This window comes from Ciona intestinalis, chromosome 9, assembly GCF_000224145.3.
Source record: "Ciona intestinalis chromosome 9, KH, whole genome shotgun sequence".
NCBI classification, from domain to species: domain Eukaryota; kingdom Metazoa; phylum Chordata; class Ascidiacea; order Phlebobranchia; family Cionidae; genus Ciona; species Ciona intestinalis.
Window position 1 is genome coordinate 1,892,666 of NC_020174.2, and position 18,339 is coordinate 1,911,004.

General features: G+C 32.3%; 2 protein-coding genes across 3 annotated transcripts; one reads left to right on the forward strand and one right to left on the reverse strand.

Annotated features, from left to right (window-relative positions):
• Positions 1 to 1,111: 1,111 nt before the first annotated feature.
• Positions 1,112 to 11,853, forward strand: LOC100180399. 2 transcript variants are annotated; one of them, XM_018813315.2, is made up of 22 exons: positions 1,112 to 1,384; positions 2,185 to 2,293; positions 2,721 to 2,792; positions 3,029 to 3,159; positions 3,478 to 3,578; positions 4,277 to 4,371; positions 4,671 to 4,870; positions 5,079 to 5,188; positions 5,382 to 5,540; positions 5,600 to 5,740; positions 6,507 to 6,632; positions 7,042 to 7,188; positions 7,487 to 7,683; positions 8,194 to 8,379; positions 8,591 to 8,770; positions 9,093 to 9,183; positions 9,529 to 9,888; positions 10,159 to 10,194; positions 10,480 to 10,669; positions 11,012 to 11,154; positions 11,301 to 11,367; positions 11,496 to 11,853. In XM_018813315.2, the coding sequence occupies exons 1-22, from the start codon at positions 1,194 to 1,196 to the stop codon at positions 11,689 to 11,691; spliced, it is 3,228 nt and encodes a 1,075-aa protein (XP_018668860.1). In that variant the 5' UTR covers positions 1,112 to 1,193; the 3' UTR covers positions 11,692 to 11,853. The 2 variants fall into 2 exon arrangements, with proteins under 2 accessions (XP_018668860.1, XP_026691592.1); XM_026835791.1 differs by lacking the exon at positions 1,112 to 1,384 and adding an exon at positions 1,908 to 1,988.
• LOC100182746 (WD repeat-containing protein 6-like) lies at positions 11,257 to 18,083 on the reverse strand. Its single transcript, XM_009861286.3, has 13 exons — positions 17,940 to 18,083; positions 17,388 to 17,489; positions 16,813 to 17,016; positions 16,388 to 16,508; positions 15,879 to 16,058; positions 15,153 to 15,322; positions 14,685 to 14,784; positions 14,225 to 14,334; positions 13,717 to 13,899; positions 13,174 to 13,335; positions 12,743 to 12,833; positions 12,410 to 12,493; positions 11,257 to 12,206 (listed from the first exon to the last, which is right to left on the reverse strand). The coding sequence occupies exons 4-13, from the start codon at positions 16,401 to 16,403 to the stop codon at positions 11,650 to 11,652; spliced, it is 1,653 nt and encodes a 550-aa protein (XP_009859588.2). The 5' UTR covers positions 16,404 to 16,508; positions 16,813 to 17,016; positions 17,388 to 17,489; positions 17,940 to 18,083; the 3' UTR covers positions 11,257 to 11,649.
• Positions 18,084 to 18,339: the final 256 nt, after the last annotated feature.

Here is an 18,339-nt window from a genome sequence, read left to right on the forward strand (position 1 = left end):
TGCCTCTGCAGCGTTTTTTTCTTGAGTTTTATTCTGCATTGATAGCAAAACACAGAAAGTAATGTTTATCATGTATAGTGCTGTATTGTTTTTAGGCAGCAGTGTCTTTAGTATTTAGTTCTAAATTTCCACAAAGGAACCGTTTAGAAAAGTTTTAGAATAGGAAACATGCGTTGAAAAACATAAGCGTTAATTACACTTGCTGCTACGCCAGCTACAGGCTGCTACTAGCATATCTAAACTTATCTATACTGCCACCATGCACGTACAACATTTAAAACCTGTTTCCGCGTGGTGTCGGTATGGGCAGGTCGCTATGGTAAACACCAACGCGGAATTGAATGTTCGTTTTAAATTTGTTAAATGCTTACGCGTGGCTTATTGATATCTTTGTTTCATAAGACGGTTCTTGCGTCGGGGTAGCGGGGCTTTTGACTGCTATATACTTGCAATATCATTATCATAATAAAGCAATTAGATGTGTATAATCAGTTACAATGTGAATATGAATAGTAAAAAAATAATAAACTTATAAATGGAATAAAATGCATTTGCTTTAACTGCATGTTTGTAATGTATTTTTTTATATGTTTTTTTTACAGTCGATAATTATTAATAAAAAAATACAAATAGAAATAGGTGTGTGGTTAATTAATTGGTTTAAAAGGTTTTTTAAGGTCGTGTATTTTAAATAAATGCTGTTCAAATACTTGCTATATATTATCCATTAGTTGAATAAATATGAATCTTAATTAAAGCTAAGGAGCCTAATGCCTTGTGTTTCTAAATTAGGACCGAGTATATGTTTGATTAGCATGTTCATATAAAAGTGTAGATAAGTTGTATTGGCATTCTTCAAGTGTAGCTTTTTAGGTGGATTCATTCGTTTTAAAGTCTTATTTAGCTCTTATAGCAAGGTATTTCTTTTTAAGAAAAAGAATAAAGAAGAATACAAAGAAATGTATTGTCAGAAAAGTTAATTAAGAGTTATAACATGGCAAACAGCAAAAGTTCTTTTTACGAGTTTAAGATACTCAAAATTTTCTTTTTTTCATTTAATGAGTTTCAATACAAACATACAACTAAAACAGTTTTGAGTTATTCTGTAAAATATGTTTGTGTTGTTTAGGATAAACGAAATAAATACTGGTTATGTAAATAGCCTAACAACTACCTGATGCCACTTTGGCAAAATGGCTTCTGGAAAGAATTACTTTGAAGATCTTTTATGTAATGATGATGTCATGCGACATGGATCATTGGATCGTCTCGTGGATGAAATAAATGAAACCAAAGATCGAACGATCTATAAGTTTCTCAGTGATTCTGGAAGCGAAGATTTTTTATGGTCACTTGTCACACTGTTGTCTTCATCAGAAACGAGGTTGGTATTTGGACTCTGAACTTATTTTGAATCTATTTTTGTTCTAATTATAAAAAAAGTTTAAAATTAAAAAATGTTTTAAATTTGGTTTTAAATACTATAAAAATATTTTTTTAATAAAATTTTAAAATTTAATTAAAACACAAATTAGAGTAATTTTTACATTTTTTTGTGCGCTGGTGTATGCAAGATGCATAGGTTGACAGCTTTTTGATATATATATATATCTATAAATAATATATATATTATTTGTCAGGATTGTCAGGTAATTGTAATAATACTATGAACTCAACAGAAATTATTTTTTAAGATTTTGAACAAATTTTTGTGGTAAATGTTAGTAAATATAACAATGTCTTGTAAACTTTAAACAATTAGATCTGATTGTTCTTACCCCATAAATCCAAGTATATTGTCTGGCATTTCATTAGTTTGTTTGCGAGTCAATATTGACTATTTGCTTCAATTGACTTGTTGGTCCACATGCGGTGTGCCAAACATTATACACACATACCATATTCAGTGTAGAACTTCTGCCGTTAAGACCGTTAAGTAATTTCTCTGCATCAATGTTCTGTGTGAAATCAAAGTTAAATTTTTCAAAGTATGAGATTTTATGTAAATATTATTAAATAAATATTTGGTTGTTTTTGTTAATACGATATCGAGTATGTACAAGTAATTTATTAAGGTTTTTGCTAATACAGGAACATTATGTATGAAGCTTATTCAGATTTTTTTATGTTCTCCACTTTAGTTTTTGTACTTTTTAATTTAACTTTAGTTTGTTTATAACACAGAGTTGCAAGCAATGCAGCGTATGTTATCGGAAGTCTCGCTGAGACAGAGCTTGGAGCTCAGAGAGTTTTATCTCTCACTAAAGGAAGAAAAGCAGCTTCTATTATGAAGGTATGCTAGTGTTATGCAGATAGAAACTTGAATTTTCAATTAATGCTTAGACATAATTTGGATCAACTGCCAAAAAATATGTAAAAGACAGAAATCCATCCAACGAATGTGTTAGGTGGGAGTTATATTTCGCCTAAATTTACAGGATTTATTTCAGTCATAAATTGACCCCAAAATTTCATGCATACCTAAATATAAAGTTTAGTCCATTGTTAATTACAGCAAAACTTTTATACGAACAATAATTGGTTGCAAGTGAATAATGGTAGTAAGTGTTAAAATATAAAATACTTAACAAATAAATATAAATAACAACACTATACTGGTAGACATAGCATGTGTGCATCAGTGCTTTGGTGTTATTTGCCATGCATTCCAATTCTGTATCATAAACATGTTAGTAATATAAGCAACTATACTTACACAGGACTTAACAAGGATGTTAACATCTGATGATCCAGAATGTGTAATAAATGCTGCAGGAACACTGGGAACATTGGTAAGATGATTGCATTATTTAATATAGAGATTGAATCGTTTGTAAGCTTTCTTAGGTTTTGTTTTAATAAGGTATGAGTGTTAATGTGTTAAAAATGAGCCATACAGAAAAAATCAATCATCCGCAAAGTTACATAGGTGATAACTTGTAAGCCGGCACCAGGTGTGTAAAACAGAACATCCGTGTTATAGAGGCTCTTGTTTTTTTAAATAGTTAAATTTGATTTCACTTGTCAGGCTGAAACGAATGAAGGTCGCGGTTGGATGATTTGTCAACCATGTATCAACGAAGTTCTAACGAACATTACAACGTTACTTGGTTGCGAAAATAACTGGACGGCATCTAATGCTGCTTTGGTTTTAGCAAGGTTTGTAAATGTTATGTTTACACATGATTTCTTTCAATTACACCCTAATTTGTTTAAAAAAATAGGGGTTAGTTTATACTATACAATGGGTTTAATAGACAATGCTTTTATTTGACACTTTTATTCAAATAATTTTTGCCCGCAGCATGATTTTAACTACTGTTATTTTGCTGCAAATTTTTTCACTTTATTGTTTTAATAATTAGAGATTTTTTTAATACGTTTCGAAAAAGATAAATATTTTTTTGTTCTGATTATGTTATTGACAGAAAATTAGACAAAGAATATTTTTTGTATCGTAAAAAAGTTTTTTAACAGAATCACAATATCTGAAGATGGTTGCCACAGTGTTTTAAATCATCCTAACTCTCCGTATATTCTTACAAGGTTAATTCAATCCCTGGGCAATGATGCAGCAGGTATAAGTTTTAAATTAACTTAACAAATGCACAACACTCATGCTGAGTAGTTTTTTACCAATAACTAGCATTTCATTTTGTTTTAATTTTTTTAAACTTTATCATTTAGGGGCTACAGGTCTTCTGTCATGCCTCACTGTAGGACTTTACCTATATACAACAGATTTTATTTGATTTTGTAGCATATAATTCATACATTTAGTCGGTAAACTGTATTAAAACATAAGTTGTGTCAACTTGTGTGTATACGCATATTTATTTAATAGATGAAATTGTTTAAACACCGAACACCTGTAGCCCTTGAGGTATAATTAGATCATTTATACACTTGTACTTATAACATTTATTAATGTTTACAAGTAAAACAACAAATGAAATATAAAACCATGTCTCTCCTTAATCCCATGTTCCTGTGCCCACCTTTGTTTTCATTTCATTGTTTGCTTCGTTCACAAAACCATTTACTGCCATTGTTAAGCTAGTTACATGGCATCCCAAGCAAATAATGAGACATAATACAATAATCTCTCAGAGGTATTTTAATTCAATCTGTATGACCATTATTGATTTTACTCATGTTGTATTTAGTCTATAACACAATTCAGTGCACTATATTTTTTACACAACAGAATAATTTATAACATTATGGACAGATTATCTGAAACGAAAAATATATTTAACTCTGAAAATGATTTTAGGTCGTGGAATGAATTCTGCGTTTGCAATCGGTCGATTACTTGACATGGCTCCTGGAAAGAAACGGTTGTTGAATTGTAATGAAACAGAAAAAATGGTAAAAATTTTACTCAAATATAAATGTATATAAAAAAGTAAATGAAGTCCTTAGAGAGCAAAAATACTTGTAACATAAAAAAGGGTAGATATAAAGAAGGAAAACAATTTTATTGTCATTTTATTTAAAGAATAGCTATCAAAAGATATTGCAACATTTTAATATTGTTTTTATACAAATCTGCATAAAATCTACTAAAAAATGATTTATGCACTTTTTATATTTTATAGTAATCGTAATCAGTTATACCTTATTATATGAACTCATGCATTGCTGGTTACCATAGTTTATGTTTACAGATATCAACATTGTGTCGTATGCTTACAAAAGGAGACATGGGTAGTGCAAAGAACGCCTGTTTTGCTGTTAGTTGCTTAGCAGCAGATGGAGATGGCAACCAACGTGTTCTTGGAAACAGTGCATTTGCTGATGTCCTTACTCGACTGTTGTTGCTGTTGGCCAATGAAGAAGACATTGAAGCTGCATGGTTCTCAGCTATGTATGTTGGGTTTGTTTAAATTAGTGTATTATATTAGCCAATAGTTTATCTAAAATGAAACACTGCAAAAAATTGTGAAAAGCCCATTAGTAACCATTTGGTTGGAGTAATAATTGTGAAGTGTCTTGCTCAAGGACACACACACCAACAATCATACGTCAATATAGTGTTTACCACAGCAGAATACATTGTTATTTTTAACATAAAGGACACTTCGAACTCTAAGTTGTCACAAACAAGGTGTTTTACGGCTCCGTGAAAACGAACACGTCACAGTTGCCCTTCAAAAAAACTTGGAGAAAAGCACCAACTCAAAAGGTAAGTGTGGTGGCATTTAATGTGGTGGAATTAAATAACTTTGTTCAACAAACAAATTGCGTTTTATTGTCATGGAAATGTTTTTTGCCACAATAGAACGAGCACTTAGAGTTTTACAAGATGGCTGAATAAATGTTGGTTTTATAAGCATAGAAAATGGAAAAACCTTTTCACCCCTATGTTTATCTTGCAGAGTTAAATGAAGAGATTAGAAAAACACTAGCGCTGCTAAAAAAACTTGACTGCCCTGATTCTCCTGTGGTTACTAATGTTTCTTCAAGCTGTGTTTCTTTAAGTTGGAAGAAAATGGAAATCCAGAGTGGTTTGGAGATAACCTACAAACTATACAATGGTATGAACTTTAACTCAATGTAGATAAAGCATTGTAAATTTTAACATTGACATTTTCAGGTCAAAAGCTTGTTTATAAAGGCAAGTCAACAGAGACAAGAATTGAGCAACTTATACCAAACACAACGCATGGTTTTAAGCTACGAGCATCAACGCTTGGCGATGACAGTCCATACAGTGAAGTGGTGTATGTAACTACAGGTAGGTCATGTTGTTGTTTAACCACAAAGTTAATGATGCTATCAATCAAACCAATACACTGGCACTGTTCATATTTACAGTACCCTCACAATCTAGCAAACACAGGAGTTAAATTAAAGATGATTTATTACAATCTTACTTTACACTACCCACATCATAGGCAGATATTTTGTTATTTCTTTATAGATAACATCTTTAATTTAAAAATCGAAAATTTCTGTGACGCATATAAATGGTTCCACTTCATAATAGAAAGACGTGAAGTAATATTTACACAAGGCTACTTGTGCCATCACCACTGTTGACAGAACACACACTTTTACTCTGAAGTGGTTTTAATTGAGAAGGGCATACAATACCCACACAGTGGTTACTACACAAAAACATGTTGACACCAAATCTGTCTTAACTGACAAATAAAGTTGCCAGAAAATCATGTTTAAGCGATAATGTCTGATTTCATGCAAATAATAAAACAAAAATATTATACTTTTCTTTAAACAATTTGTAAAGGAGATACAGTTAAATTGGGTGGGGTAGGATGGAACATTTTTTAATTATCTTTTTTATCCCATTTGGTAGTAAACAAAGAATATTTAATTATATAACTGTAGGACTGAAACTCTAAAAGAGGGTTGTTGTTTGTTCAAAACAAAATCGGGAAATATGGGAATTTGAAGCTGACAATATCCCATCTTACCCCTCAGTACTATATGGTATGTACCAACTTATATACCTTGTTTTATAAATAAATTCTTTCCCACAGATGAAGATGTTCCTTCTGCTCCATGTTGCCTTCGTGTGGTTGGTTCTACACCAAGTCAACTTCGATTTAGTTGGAATCCCCCGGAGTTTCCAAACGGAGTTTTAAGAGGATATTCTATCTTTCTAGGTTGGTTTAATATTTAAAAATTTAAATTAAAATGGAAATAAGTAAATGTCACGTTAAGAATACTGGTAGTTGAAGCATGGGTGTCTATTTGTTTACAATCCGCGCTGTGACAAAGTTGTTAGTGTGCCTGTCTGTAGCCCATAGGTTTCGACCCTTGAACGGTAACATCAGTGGACGCATATGTCTTTGCTAAGACACTCAGTGGTAATTGCTCCAACTCAGTGGTCCATCATGAGCTGTTTAACTTGTCAGCCATACGTTAAAACAATCACTTCCAAAGTTTTATACATGGTACTCATAAGTGGGCATGTGGTTTGTGAAACAGAACACCGATGTTATAACAACTGCCATTACCCCGTCACGCGAGGATAAATATCAGATATTCATTTATTTATTTCTAACACACCAGGTGACAAACTAATGGAAACGACACCAGACTTAACGTACATATTCGGCCGGTTAAACCCATCAACAACTTACAACATACATGTGTGTGCGAGTACTGCTGTTGGGTTGGGAGAGAAAGCTTCAATATCTGCAACCACACAAGAACTAGGTGGGTGATTGCAAAAGAAATTTTTCTAAAAGAAATTTTTCTAAATTATTCTATTCTTAGTCAGTCAGGTCCTGTATAGTGATACGACATGGTTAACGGGATTTAGGCATTTATTTTTATTAAGTTACTTGAAACTTAAAAAGCATAATTAGTCCCATTCACCTTGATGAAAACCACATGTATAGGGCGTTTAAACGTTACTGCGCAAAAAATATTGTTGTAATAACTACATTAAATCTAATTAATGACTTTGGTCGATAGCTAAATTCATTACACTATTTTAAAATTTTACCCAAAGGTGCTCATGCCCCTGGTCGACCATCGGTCACTGTGATTGGTCGAAACGAAGTCCATGTGACCTGGAATCCACCCGCTGTTCCACTCGGACGATTTTTCCGATTTGAGCTTCTTGCCAACAAAGACGTCATCTATTCCGGGACAAATCGGGTTCATAAAGCAACCAACTTAACCCCGGACACCGACTATTCATTCTCAGTACGTTAATGTATTTAATATTTTTATTTTACATAGGTACCTGACGCTGTACTTGAGTTTTTGCGCTTAATTTGTAAACAAAATTTGCGGGTGCCTTTTCTTGTGTTGTTACTGATGCGGAATATAAATGTACTGTTGGTCCAAACTCCCTGCTGTAAACGGAAAATTACCAGATTACATGATTGTAAATAACAGGCACATGGTGTTTGAAACCACTACAAACTGATGTGCAATTAAAACACCTGAATATAACCGCATTTTACACACTGTATGACTTTGCCTTCAGGAGCGTCTTTTTAGCAAGGGGGATTACGCTTATAACAATAGTTGCCTGCATTATGAAGATGATTAGGTACAAAATAACATACTTGTAACATAACTTATAAGCTAGGTGTATGAAACAGAACACCTGTGTTATAACGACTGTCATTTTCTGGTCACTTGAGGATAAAGTAAGTTACATTCATTAATTCATGGGTGAAAATGTTAATAACAGTGTTTTACTCCAAGGTATGTGCGATAACGAGTGAAGGTCGTTGTGAAGGTGAAGCAACCAAGAAACGAACTTTAAAAGATAAAAGTCAAGTTGAACCAGGAAGACACAAACATAAAACTCATTCGTTCAAAGCAAAGGAATTCCAAATGGTGGAAAAAGCAAAAACTCAAATTAAGATTGACCGTCCGAAAATTAAGAAAGTAAGTTGATGAAGTGTGGTAAGTTATAGATGTTACTTCTCCTTGTATGTCTGGGTAGCTTAAGAGTTATAGCATTAGTGTTCTGTTACACATCATGTATGGTGTCTTTATACATCTTGTGCCCACTTAGTTACACAGTAGTTTTAGGTTTTATATCAATATGTCAATTTATAATTTTATGTCGTAATTTTACCAAAATTGTCATTAACAGAAATTGTCACTCGGACGACCGTCATCTTGTGTGTCGTCGGTCTCGGCCAAATCTAAAGATGGTTCAGGGTCAAAGGTCGGGGAGGGAATATGGGCGAGCGAGACTTCTCCTAGTTCAGGAAATTCCCCAGAAATACCTGCTAGGAAAACAACTGCTGTGTTAACTTGTGGAAGTAATAAGGTAGTTTTATGTCATATTTAAACATGAACCATAGAAATAAAATAAACAGTGTTTTGTTCTAATAAATATGTTGTTCTCATGACTTATCGATATGTATGTGTCATTGGGAAAGATACTTAATGGAAATTACTACAACTCAGTGGTCATAAATTAGTTGTGAGCTACCCCCCAAATTACAAATGTGATACACGTAAGCAGGGAGTATGAAACAGAACATGTAATAACGACTGCTGTTGCCTTGCCACGCTAGATTTAAGCAAGTATCATGATTGAATTATTTATAATAAGCCTTGTTTTAATAAACATTTCATTATTTTTTCAGAGCAAACCACCAGCACCACCTAATGGTCATCTTTCAATGTTTCTTCGGAAAACAAAATCCGAATATCCGATTCGATCCAGGAGATCTCTAGGTAAATAACTTTTAAAGTGATTTAATATCAAAATAAAATGAATAGGTGTTACATTTTCTCTATTATTGTATTTTCTTATATTGCTGGTTGGGTGAAAATTGGGAATAATAATTTATTGTGAGTTTGAAGTCTGAAAAAAATATTTTGCCAAAATTTTTAGAAATCTTTGTTTCAATGGTTAACAATTTACCAAATAAAGGTATTTTATAAGCAGGCAAGAGATGTATGTGACAGAACACCCATGTTATAATGCCTGCTATTGTCCACAGGACAAGGGTAATAAGTTACATACATTTATATGAAATTAAATACTTTAGTACTGAATTCATTTTATACCAATTATAGATCCCCCGGTTTCCCAAAAAGTTTTAATTGAACCCGTTTCCTGGGATGAACTTTTAACATCGGATGATCAACAGCAACATAATGTTCCACGAAAGCAAGTTCCTCAGAAGCAGAAGATTAAAACGAAATCTGACCTTCTAGAAACAGAAAAATCTTATATAAACTTGATTACAAATAAAAACCCAAATTTACCGCAAGTAACACAAGGCGATAAGCAACGTAGTGAATTTACGAACGATATGCAGATTTTTCGGGAAAAGCACGTTTTTAAACTCAGGGGGCGCCGCAAAAAAAGGATTCCGTCTTCAGAAAACTCAGATTCAACGAGTGATGAAATTGCTCATCTACCTCAAAATAAAGGTAAATAAATGAATGAATGTAACTTGTTTATCCTTCTAAATCAGGGCAACGACTTCAGTATAACATGGATGTTCTGATTTTATGCAACTTATACTCATTTTCGAGTTACCACAAATGTAATTTATTCTTATGTGGTAGAGCTTAAAAATGTGTTCTGTTTAATGCACCCCATATCTTCCTATGGGTTTCAAGTAACCTTCTAAATTAAAAATATTAACCATGCATTCTATCTACACACTATCTTCATATAAATAAATGACTTTATTTTAGGAACCCGGCCAAAGCTTATACCATTATCAATGGCAGGTGAGTATTTACTTTTTATTTCTAAAACAAACTGACATATTAATGTCACCTTATTATACCAACATTGTAACTCACAGTTATAACACAGTGTGCTATTCCATGCACTTCCTGCCAATTTTAACAACCCATTTGTGACCACTGGGTTGAAACATTCACCACAAAAACACACATAACCATTTTGTTTCTTTTAACTTCTTGTTGCAAGTTGCACTCTATGTTTAACTTTGATATAAAACTAATATTGTGCTAATAAAATAGTACATTACATGTTTTTACCTATAACAGATCTGATCAGCAATTCACTTGCCAAATCATCTGATTATAATTTGGTTGATCAAAAAACTGGAGTTTCTCGTATAAAAACACCTTCAAAAGGATATTGGTCAGACCATGACGCTTATACATGTGTACCACAGAAGAAAAGTGGGCAAAGCTTGGCACCGATTAATTATAAAACATTCACTGGAGCTCATAGGTTTGTTGGGAATAAATAAGTGTATGTGTGGTAGAGCCACGAGCCTTTTTTGGACTTGATTAAAAAAAAAAATTATTGGAACAGACTACTAAAAACAATGAAGAAAATAATGATTTTTAAAAAAGTGCATCACATGAGAACGTCTTAATTATTGTAACAAACTATCATAAACTACTGAAGATATCTATTGGAGTCTAAGGTCTCTATTGATTACTAAGTGTTTTATAAAAAAATGTATTTTGATTTATTAAAATTCGAAAATACCTGTGACAAACAGAAAACGTTCTAGATGGGCATTTTGTGTAAAAAATCAGAAAATACAAATAATTTTTCTATATACAGACCAACCCGGAGTTACCGGCAAGAATCTCCATTAGTGGGCGAGACATGGCTTGCCGATCTTCCCACAAATGGATTGGAGAAAAATAAATATAAATTTATTCCAACTCAACTGAGAACCCAACCATTAAATCTTCCAAAACCAGGTAGAAATCTAAATCAGCTAAGTAAAAATGTCACAAAATTAAATGAGAAGTCCATCAAATATTTGATAATCTCAGTTGGGCATTGTCCAATAAAATACTAGCTTTCAAAGTTAAAATTTTATTTTTAAAAAGTTAAATTTTTTCAGTCATGTCACGACACAGACTAGAATCGCTGACTCAGCTTGATTTACGACACGACTCATCAAAAAAAGAGTAAGCAAGTGTTTTACATGTTTTTAAAACTCTACTAACTGCATTAGCAGCATTACATTGAAAAAAGTTCAGAAACCACTGCTTTAACACTTGATAGTTACATAATTATAACCAATATAACTCTTCAGGTCCAAGATCCAACATGAGATGACTTCTCTCTTCCAATCCTCTTCACTTGAAAGATCTCCGAGAGGAACAAAGATCATCGTGAAAGACAACACAACGTCACCTCATGCCTCGTCACCATTCAGATCCAACCTCCTGACCGATGATCACAGATATTCACCTCACAGAGCAATAGTTGGACATGGAGATGCCGTGTAATAAACCACGTCCAGAAACCACAATTTCATCGTCAAAAATGTCCAATCCTGAAACGTCAGCCACGTGTATGATGTCACAATCTTCTTTATTGCACTTCATTGTTAAGTTGTCGGAAACAATTAACCTCCATTTTATAATACGTTGGTCTATGGAAACTGTTACCACAGATATCATGTCATTCATGAAGCTGATGTGCACTCCCGTGATTTGGGTCGCATGAGCACTTTTCACGCAGCACTCGGAAACATGAACCAATGTTTTTTCATGTGAACGAAGTAAAAGAAAATGCAAAGCATTGTCATCTCCACCACTAACAACCAACAAATAATTTGAATTTTCCATTTTCATTTCACAACTTGCTATTGCATTGATTCCAGATTGGTGGCATTTGTGAGTTAATAATTCCTCCATTGATGATGTCATAAAGTAAAGTTTTCCATTGGTGGAGCCAGCTATAATTAGTTGGTTGATATATGTCAATGTAAGAAAGCAATGTTCGTATTCTCTTGACGAACCTGAAATATTTATCACTGTAATTCTTCACATTTTGTGCTTCACTGTATTCCATAACAATCAGTGTTTAATTCAAATAATTTTCATAAATAAATCTTAATATTTTTTAAGTCTTGCCAAAATTAGTATTGAAAAAAAAATGATATAAACACTGATTGCAATTTTTTAACACGTCATGCTTGCTTATAATTATGCACACAGTTACTTGATATATTGATCGTGTTTTGTTGAATTTGTGCGACCCGTAATCTTCCATCCGAACACGCCAATGACACTTTTGTTTCTCCACCTTTAAACACAAATACTATGTTACTTCTTCCACCAGGCATATTTTAAATAATCTTTTAGCGGCTTATCTGGTATGAAAAAAACAAAGCGCATTTCCAATAAGAAAAATTGGATAACAAATTTACAAAAAAAATGTAGTGTATTTCTGACGTTTTGTCTGCCACATTTTTTCAAACCAAATGAGCCGTTGAAAGATTATTTAAACATTACATCCTCACTTAATTGTTTCAATAAATAAACAACATCTTACTTTTGTCCTTCCATCCAACAACTGACATATACCTCATGTCTGATGAACTTTTTTCTCCTTCAAATGAAGCAACTTGTTTCACCAAACATTTCTATAGAATTGAAATTAGATTAGAGAATATTTAACATTTTATATCTTGATTTAAAAATTGAATTAGAATATTTAAAAAAAAAAAAAATGGTTATTGAGTTAGAGTAATGTAGGAGTGAGCCATATCATTTTAATCAATAAGTTCATTTAGGTGCTTCTATGAAAACAAAACACCGGTGTTATAACGACAGTTTTTACCTGCCCACAGAATAGAAATGTTACATTATTAAATTTATTCATAAACAAGCTAAACTCTGCATTTTTATAACATGTAGAAGTTAAGACATTTAGGTAATAATAGAATTTGTTACTATTAATGTTGTTTAAAAATATAGAAATACCGCAGATGTTTTCATTAGTTGGACAGAATAAACATTGAGGGTGGCCCTTCCCCCAGCAGTAAACAACAGTGTTTCCAAACATAAATCATTTTCTTTAACCGGCAACACTGCAAGTGATCGAACATTTGAAGAATGATCGTCAAGGATTTGTAAAACTTCCAACTGTAAGAATATTAAATGGTAAATTATAACAAATTTAGAAATATTTAAAATCAGAGTTTATTTATTAAATAATAAATGTAAAAACAAATGCAATCAAACACAATTTTCCACAAATTTATGTAAATGAAAAGTTGAGAGTAATTACGAGATAAAAGTTATTATAAAAACGACTAAAGCGAAAATAAAAAATGTTATTCCTTCATTTAAGTTCTTAGTAACTGATTTGTATTTAATTTTACAGATGTGGTAACTCGAAAGTGAGCACAAAGTGTATGAAACAAAACACCCATGTTTTAACGACTGCTTTTTCTCCACACAAGGATAAATAAGTTACATTCATTTACATACATTATAATACAAACATATTTCAGGACTGTATACCTTAGTTGTAGATTGAGATCGAACAATAGCTGATATAATAACTTTAGTGTCGTCAGCACCAGTTACAATGTATGATGTGGAACTATCACTTGATTCTACTCTTCCCAAGAATTTAACACAAGTTATTTGTTGGCTGTGTAGTGATGTTGATACCAAGGACTCTGTTTTCACTTCATAAGGTATCTGAATGTAAGGTATTACAGCTTTTTGATACCAGCGCTGTGGGATGGTAGTAAGCACGACTGCATCTAGCACACAGTTTATGGGTTCAAGGCTTGACGCTGCTACCATTGTGGAAAAATGACTTCTTGGGCAAGACACTTGTTCCAACCCAATGGTCCCTTGTGGATTGCCTCAATCATGCATTAAAAAAATAATTATCCACGAAGTTAGATACGTTGAAACACGTAAGCGGGCACAAAGTGTATGAAAAACAACACTCATTTTATACCAACTGTTATTTTAAATACTCACAAAAATAGCAACATATATTGTCAAAAATAATCACCTCAACTATATTTATTGTTCCTGCCTTCAAGAAAACAAACTTTGAGTGTTTGACTGAGAAACCCCATGATCTGTGGCAACCACCGCACAATACAGAGAAAACATCATCACCTTAAATATTTATCCTCATTTTAAAATATACATATATATATTTTTTAAATTTGTTTTAAAAAACTTCATTGTAGCATTTTGCATTCAACCACACTATATAAATTATATATATTTTAAATGAATAACATGTCTTCTAAATTTTATGACATCATCTAAAAGATTGTAAATACTACTAATTTTAAATTTTACTGTACAATATTTTAAATTATACATATTCTAATAATACCACACATTAATCCTAAAATGTCTTACAAATAAAATATATTCCAAATTTTAGTTAAAACTGCACATGTTCAATTGAAGTTTGCTCATAAAACTTCATAATCAACATTTTATCAATCCAAATTTACCTGAATATTTACTCCATGCAACAAACTTGTTACCACGGAAACCATGGAAGAACAATTTGTTTCCATCCACTACATTGCATCCCTCTATCCAGTCCATTCCCTGTTAAGGAATAAATAAAATAAAACCTATGAACATTTGTGTATAACAGTAATACACTTCTTCTACAATTTGCAAAGGTTCTCTTGGAGCATTCACTGTGAACTATTGGTGGAATTTGTTTTGTGATTTTGTTTTTCCATCATTATTGAACCATTTTTTTCCAATTAAATGTGAGTAAGTTTTTAACACCAAGATATCTTAACGATTGTCATTTTTTCGCGATCATTGTTTTTTATTTTTTTATCTTTGCTACCGTAATAGAAGGAACAAATAATTTGTATTAGTATGGTTTTATTTAGTATTATAGTGTTAATATTTTTTTATTCATTAAAACCAAGGTTTTTTGTTAATATTTCAGTGCTAAATACCTGGGATGCTCTGTGTTTAGTTTCCAAGATTAAATCACCATCATCCAACTTAGATTTCCTCCAATAGCCATCTCTACCTGTGCTTATAATTGAACCATCATATAATGTTAATGAAGTACTTCCATATTTCCCATGCACACCATGTATAGTGGTCGTGGGGTGGGGGGTATCTGGAAACAACGTAGTAACTTACAATTATATTAGAGAAGAGATTGGTTTTACAGATAGAACCCAAGCCATAATGCTTGTTCAAATTCTAAGACTTATATACATACACTGTTCTTAGTTTTTTTATGATAAATTACACAATGTTTTGTCTAAAAAGATCAAGCAAAAATATGCATATTGTATTGCATGTTATACAGCACTGTGCAATTGAAAATATAATACAATATAAAAATTATGACACGTAGACTTTTAATATTTTCAGCTCTTTTAAGACCAGTTTTCATGATAAATTACATATTTTGTTTGTGTGATAAGATCAAAATAAAAAATATTGACAAAAAATGTTTTACTTATGTTTTAGCATGTTCTACACTGTTTTTCGAACAGTGCACCATATAACAGTTAGAATTTTGTCATAAAAGTACAAATGAAACATTCGACATATAGGCCTACATATAAAACTAGTGTTTTAATATTTCTAGCGCAGCAAACTGAACATAACAAACTGTTGTAAGCAAAAAATATAAAAAAACAAACAAATTTAGTTAAAAAACCTACCTTCATGAAATAAATGTAACGACCCTCTTCTATCCCCACACACAATATATGGACGAACAACCAACACATCAACATGCCATCTATGCTTGGCTGGTGGTAATATAAACTCACGGTGAGGATTTAAAACTAATTCTTTTTTTTCGGAAGCAACTTGTAACCAAACCAATCGACCGTTTTCACCTGAAAGAAAAAATTTAATAAAACAAAAGAATAAATGTAACTTATTTATCTTAAAGTGAGAAGGAAAACGACGGTCGTTATAAAATGGGTGTTTTGTTTCATAAACCTTGTGCCCAGTTACCAGTTATCACATAGGTAACTTTGTAGGTGAATATTATGTTGGAGCAATTGCCATTAAGTATCTCTTTTCTCAAGAACATATATGACCAAAACGGTGGAAGGGCTGAGCCTTGAACCCATATCTTTGGACTTGAGGCAGGCTGCTGGCCTAAAACGCTAAACCAGATTGTGGTAGCAACTAATAAATATGTTTATGTAGATAAACAAACCTGATATAACAGACATTATCACCACTCCATGATAAATTGTAAACTTTAGATTGAAATAAATTCATCTCCACATGTTCGACGACATCGTGATTTTTATCCAACGCCAAAATCTTTACTGAACCTTAAAAAAAACAGGCATAAGTTTTATTAAATTTTTTAAATACACAAGCAAACAGCAAACTAATTAAATCAATCAAGAGAAGAAACATGATAGCAAAACTACCGGAATTCTATATATTTATATATATAGCATATGGCATACATATATATAGAAAATTTTAACATATAATGAGTATAATGTAGACAAATTGTATAGTATATATATATATATTTCACCATATTTAAGAATATATTAAAATATTATACATTACACATCACATTGACACTATATCTTTACAAAGAAATTAATTATAACATTAACAAACCTTTAGTATTCCCAACTCCAATATATTTCTCTGTTTGATTGACATCCATCATAGAATATGAACCATATTTTATGTCTGTGCGTAAAACTGACCATTCCGATTGGTTAATATTGTAAAGCATGAGTGCACCCATGCTAGTATGAACCAACACACTGACTTGGTGTTGTATTAATAGTTTCACAGTTTTTGGCACACCCAGATTATCTGAAAAAATCATTTTGTATATGTAAATGAATGAATGTTATTAACTTTATACTCGCGTGGTCAGAAAACGACAGTTGTTACAACATGGGTGTTTTGTTGCATACAGCTTGTGCCAGTCTACGAGTTACCATGTATTTTACTTTGTGATGGATTGTTTTGGGGGGGTTTCTTTCTTTTTATGTATGGCTGACAATTTAGACAACCTATAAGTGACCGCTAGGTTAGAGCAATTGCAGTTAATGCCTTGCCCAAGGTAACATACACCGACAATGGTAGCAGCGTAGAGGTTAGAACCCATGACATCTGGGCTAGAGACAAGATTTCATATTGTTTTATTTACAAATGCACCAGATAAAACAAAAACACCTTACCATTATCAGGCAGATTGACTTGTTGAATAAAATGTTGCAACAAACATGTATTTAAATCAAACAAACGAATTCCACCATCTGCACCGCCAACTATGAACTTGTCTAAAATATAAAGAAAACATGTTAATGTTCAAAACAAATGATCAGCAATTGATAAAATATTTAATTAATGAAGTCATAGTGAGCAACTGCAGTAGCTTTATCAAGTTCTGCAGCAAAAATGGCTGTTGCTAAATGTTTATTAACTTTTTGTGCTATTATGCGAGTATAGATAAGGCAATAAGTGCTTACACAAATATATGTTGCCAAAAAAAGGCAACTTGAAGGTAATACTCATTAGACAGTTATACGGACGTTTTTATACAAGAAATTTTTTACTGTGCTAACACAATTCCTATTCAGCCGCTTGCCCATAAGACATATAAATATACAGCAGTAGTACCATTGAGCTTTGAACCTGGTATCTTTCAGTTACAAGTCAAGCACTAAACTACTGCACCATTTGTAAGCATATTGATAATCATGCTAAAGCCAAAACAAACAACTATTTACCACCATTAGTTGCTAAACTTAATAAATTTCCTCTGCAATTGATTTTTTTCACAACATCAGCTTTTACAATTGAGTTATTTGGATTCAATGACCAAATAATTGCCAAACCATCTTCAGAAACACTGATCAGATAGTTCTTGCCATCTAAAAGAAGGTAACCAAAATGTTAATAGCTCCAACCCAGTGGTTACTAATAGTTTAACTAAATTTGCAGGAATCAACGCAACCACCTACAAAAATCCATACTTGTAAAATTGGTAAATTACGCAGTTTAAACCTTAGGTCTTTTGGGGTGCCTTGGCTGTAGGCTGCTGCACCTATATACAATATAATGTAGTAAGACACACAGAACATAACCTAAACCTACCTGCTGAGTTATTGAAAGAACATTCCACACTGC

Bases quoted from the DNA above. Each gene is read 5' to 3' on its own strand.
- LOC100180399 (XM_018813315.2), top strand. From the start codon at position 1,194: ATGGCTTCTGGAAAGAATTACTTTGAAGATCTTTTATGTAATGATGAT. The intron at 7,189-7,486 runs GTGGGTGATTGC...TTTTACCCAAAG, and splicing joins TGCAACCACACAAGAACTAG to GTGCTCATGCCCCTGGTCGA. The intron at 11,368-11,495 runs GTAAGCAAGTGT...ATAACTCTTCAG, and splicing joins CACGACTCATCAAAAAAAGA to GTCCAAGATCCAACATGAGA.
- LOC100182746 (XM_009861286.3), bottom strand. The intron at 15,323-15,878 runs GTAGGTTTTTTA...CGTTGTTTCCAG, and splicing joins GTTACATTTATTTCATGAAG to ATACCCCCCACCCCACGACC. The intron at 13,336-13,716 runs GTATACAGTCCT...ATATTCTTACAG, and splicing joins GATCTCAATCTACAACTAAG to TTGGAAGTTTTACAAATCCT.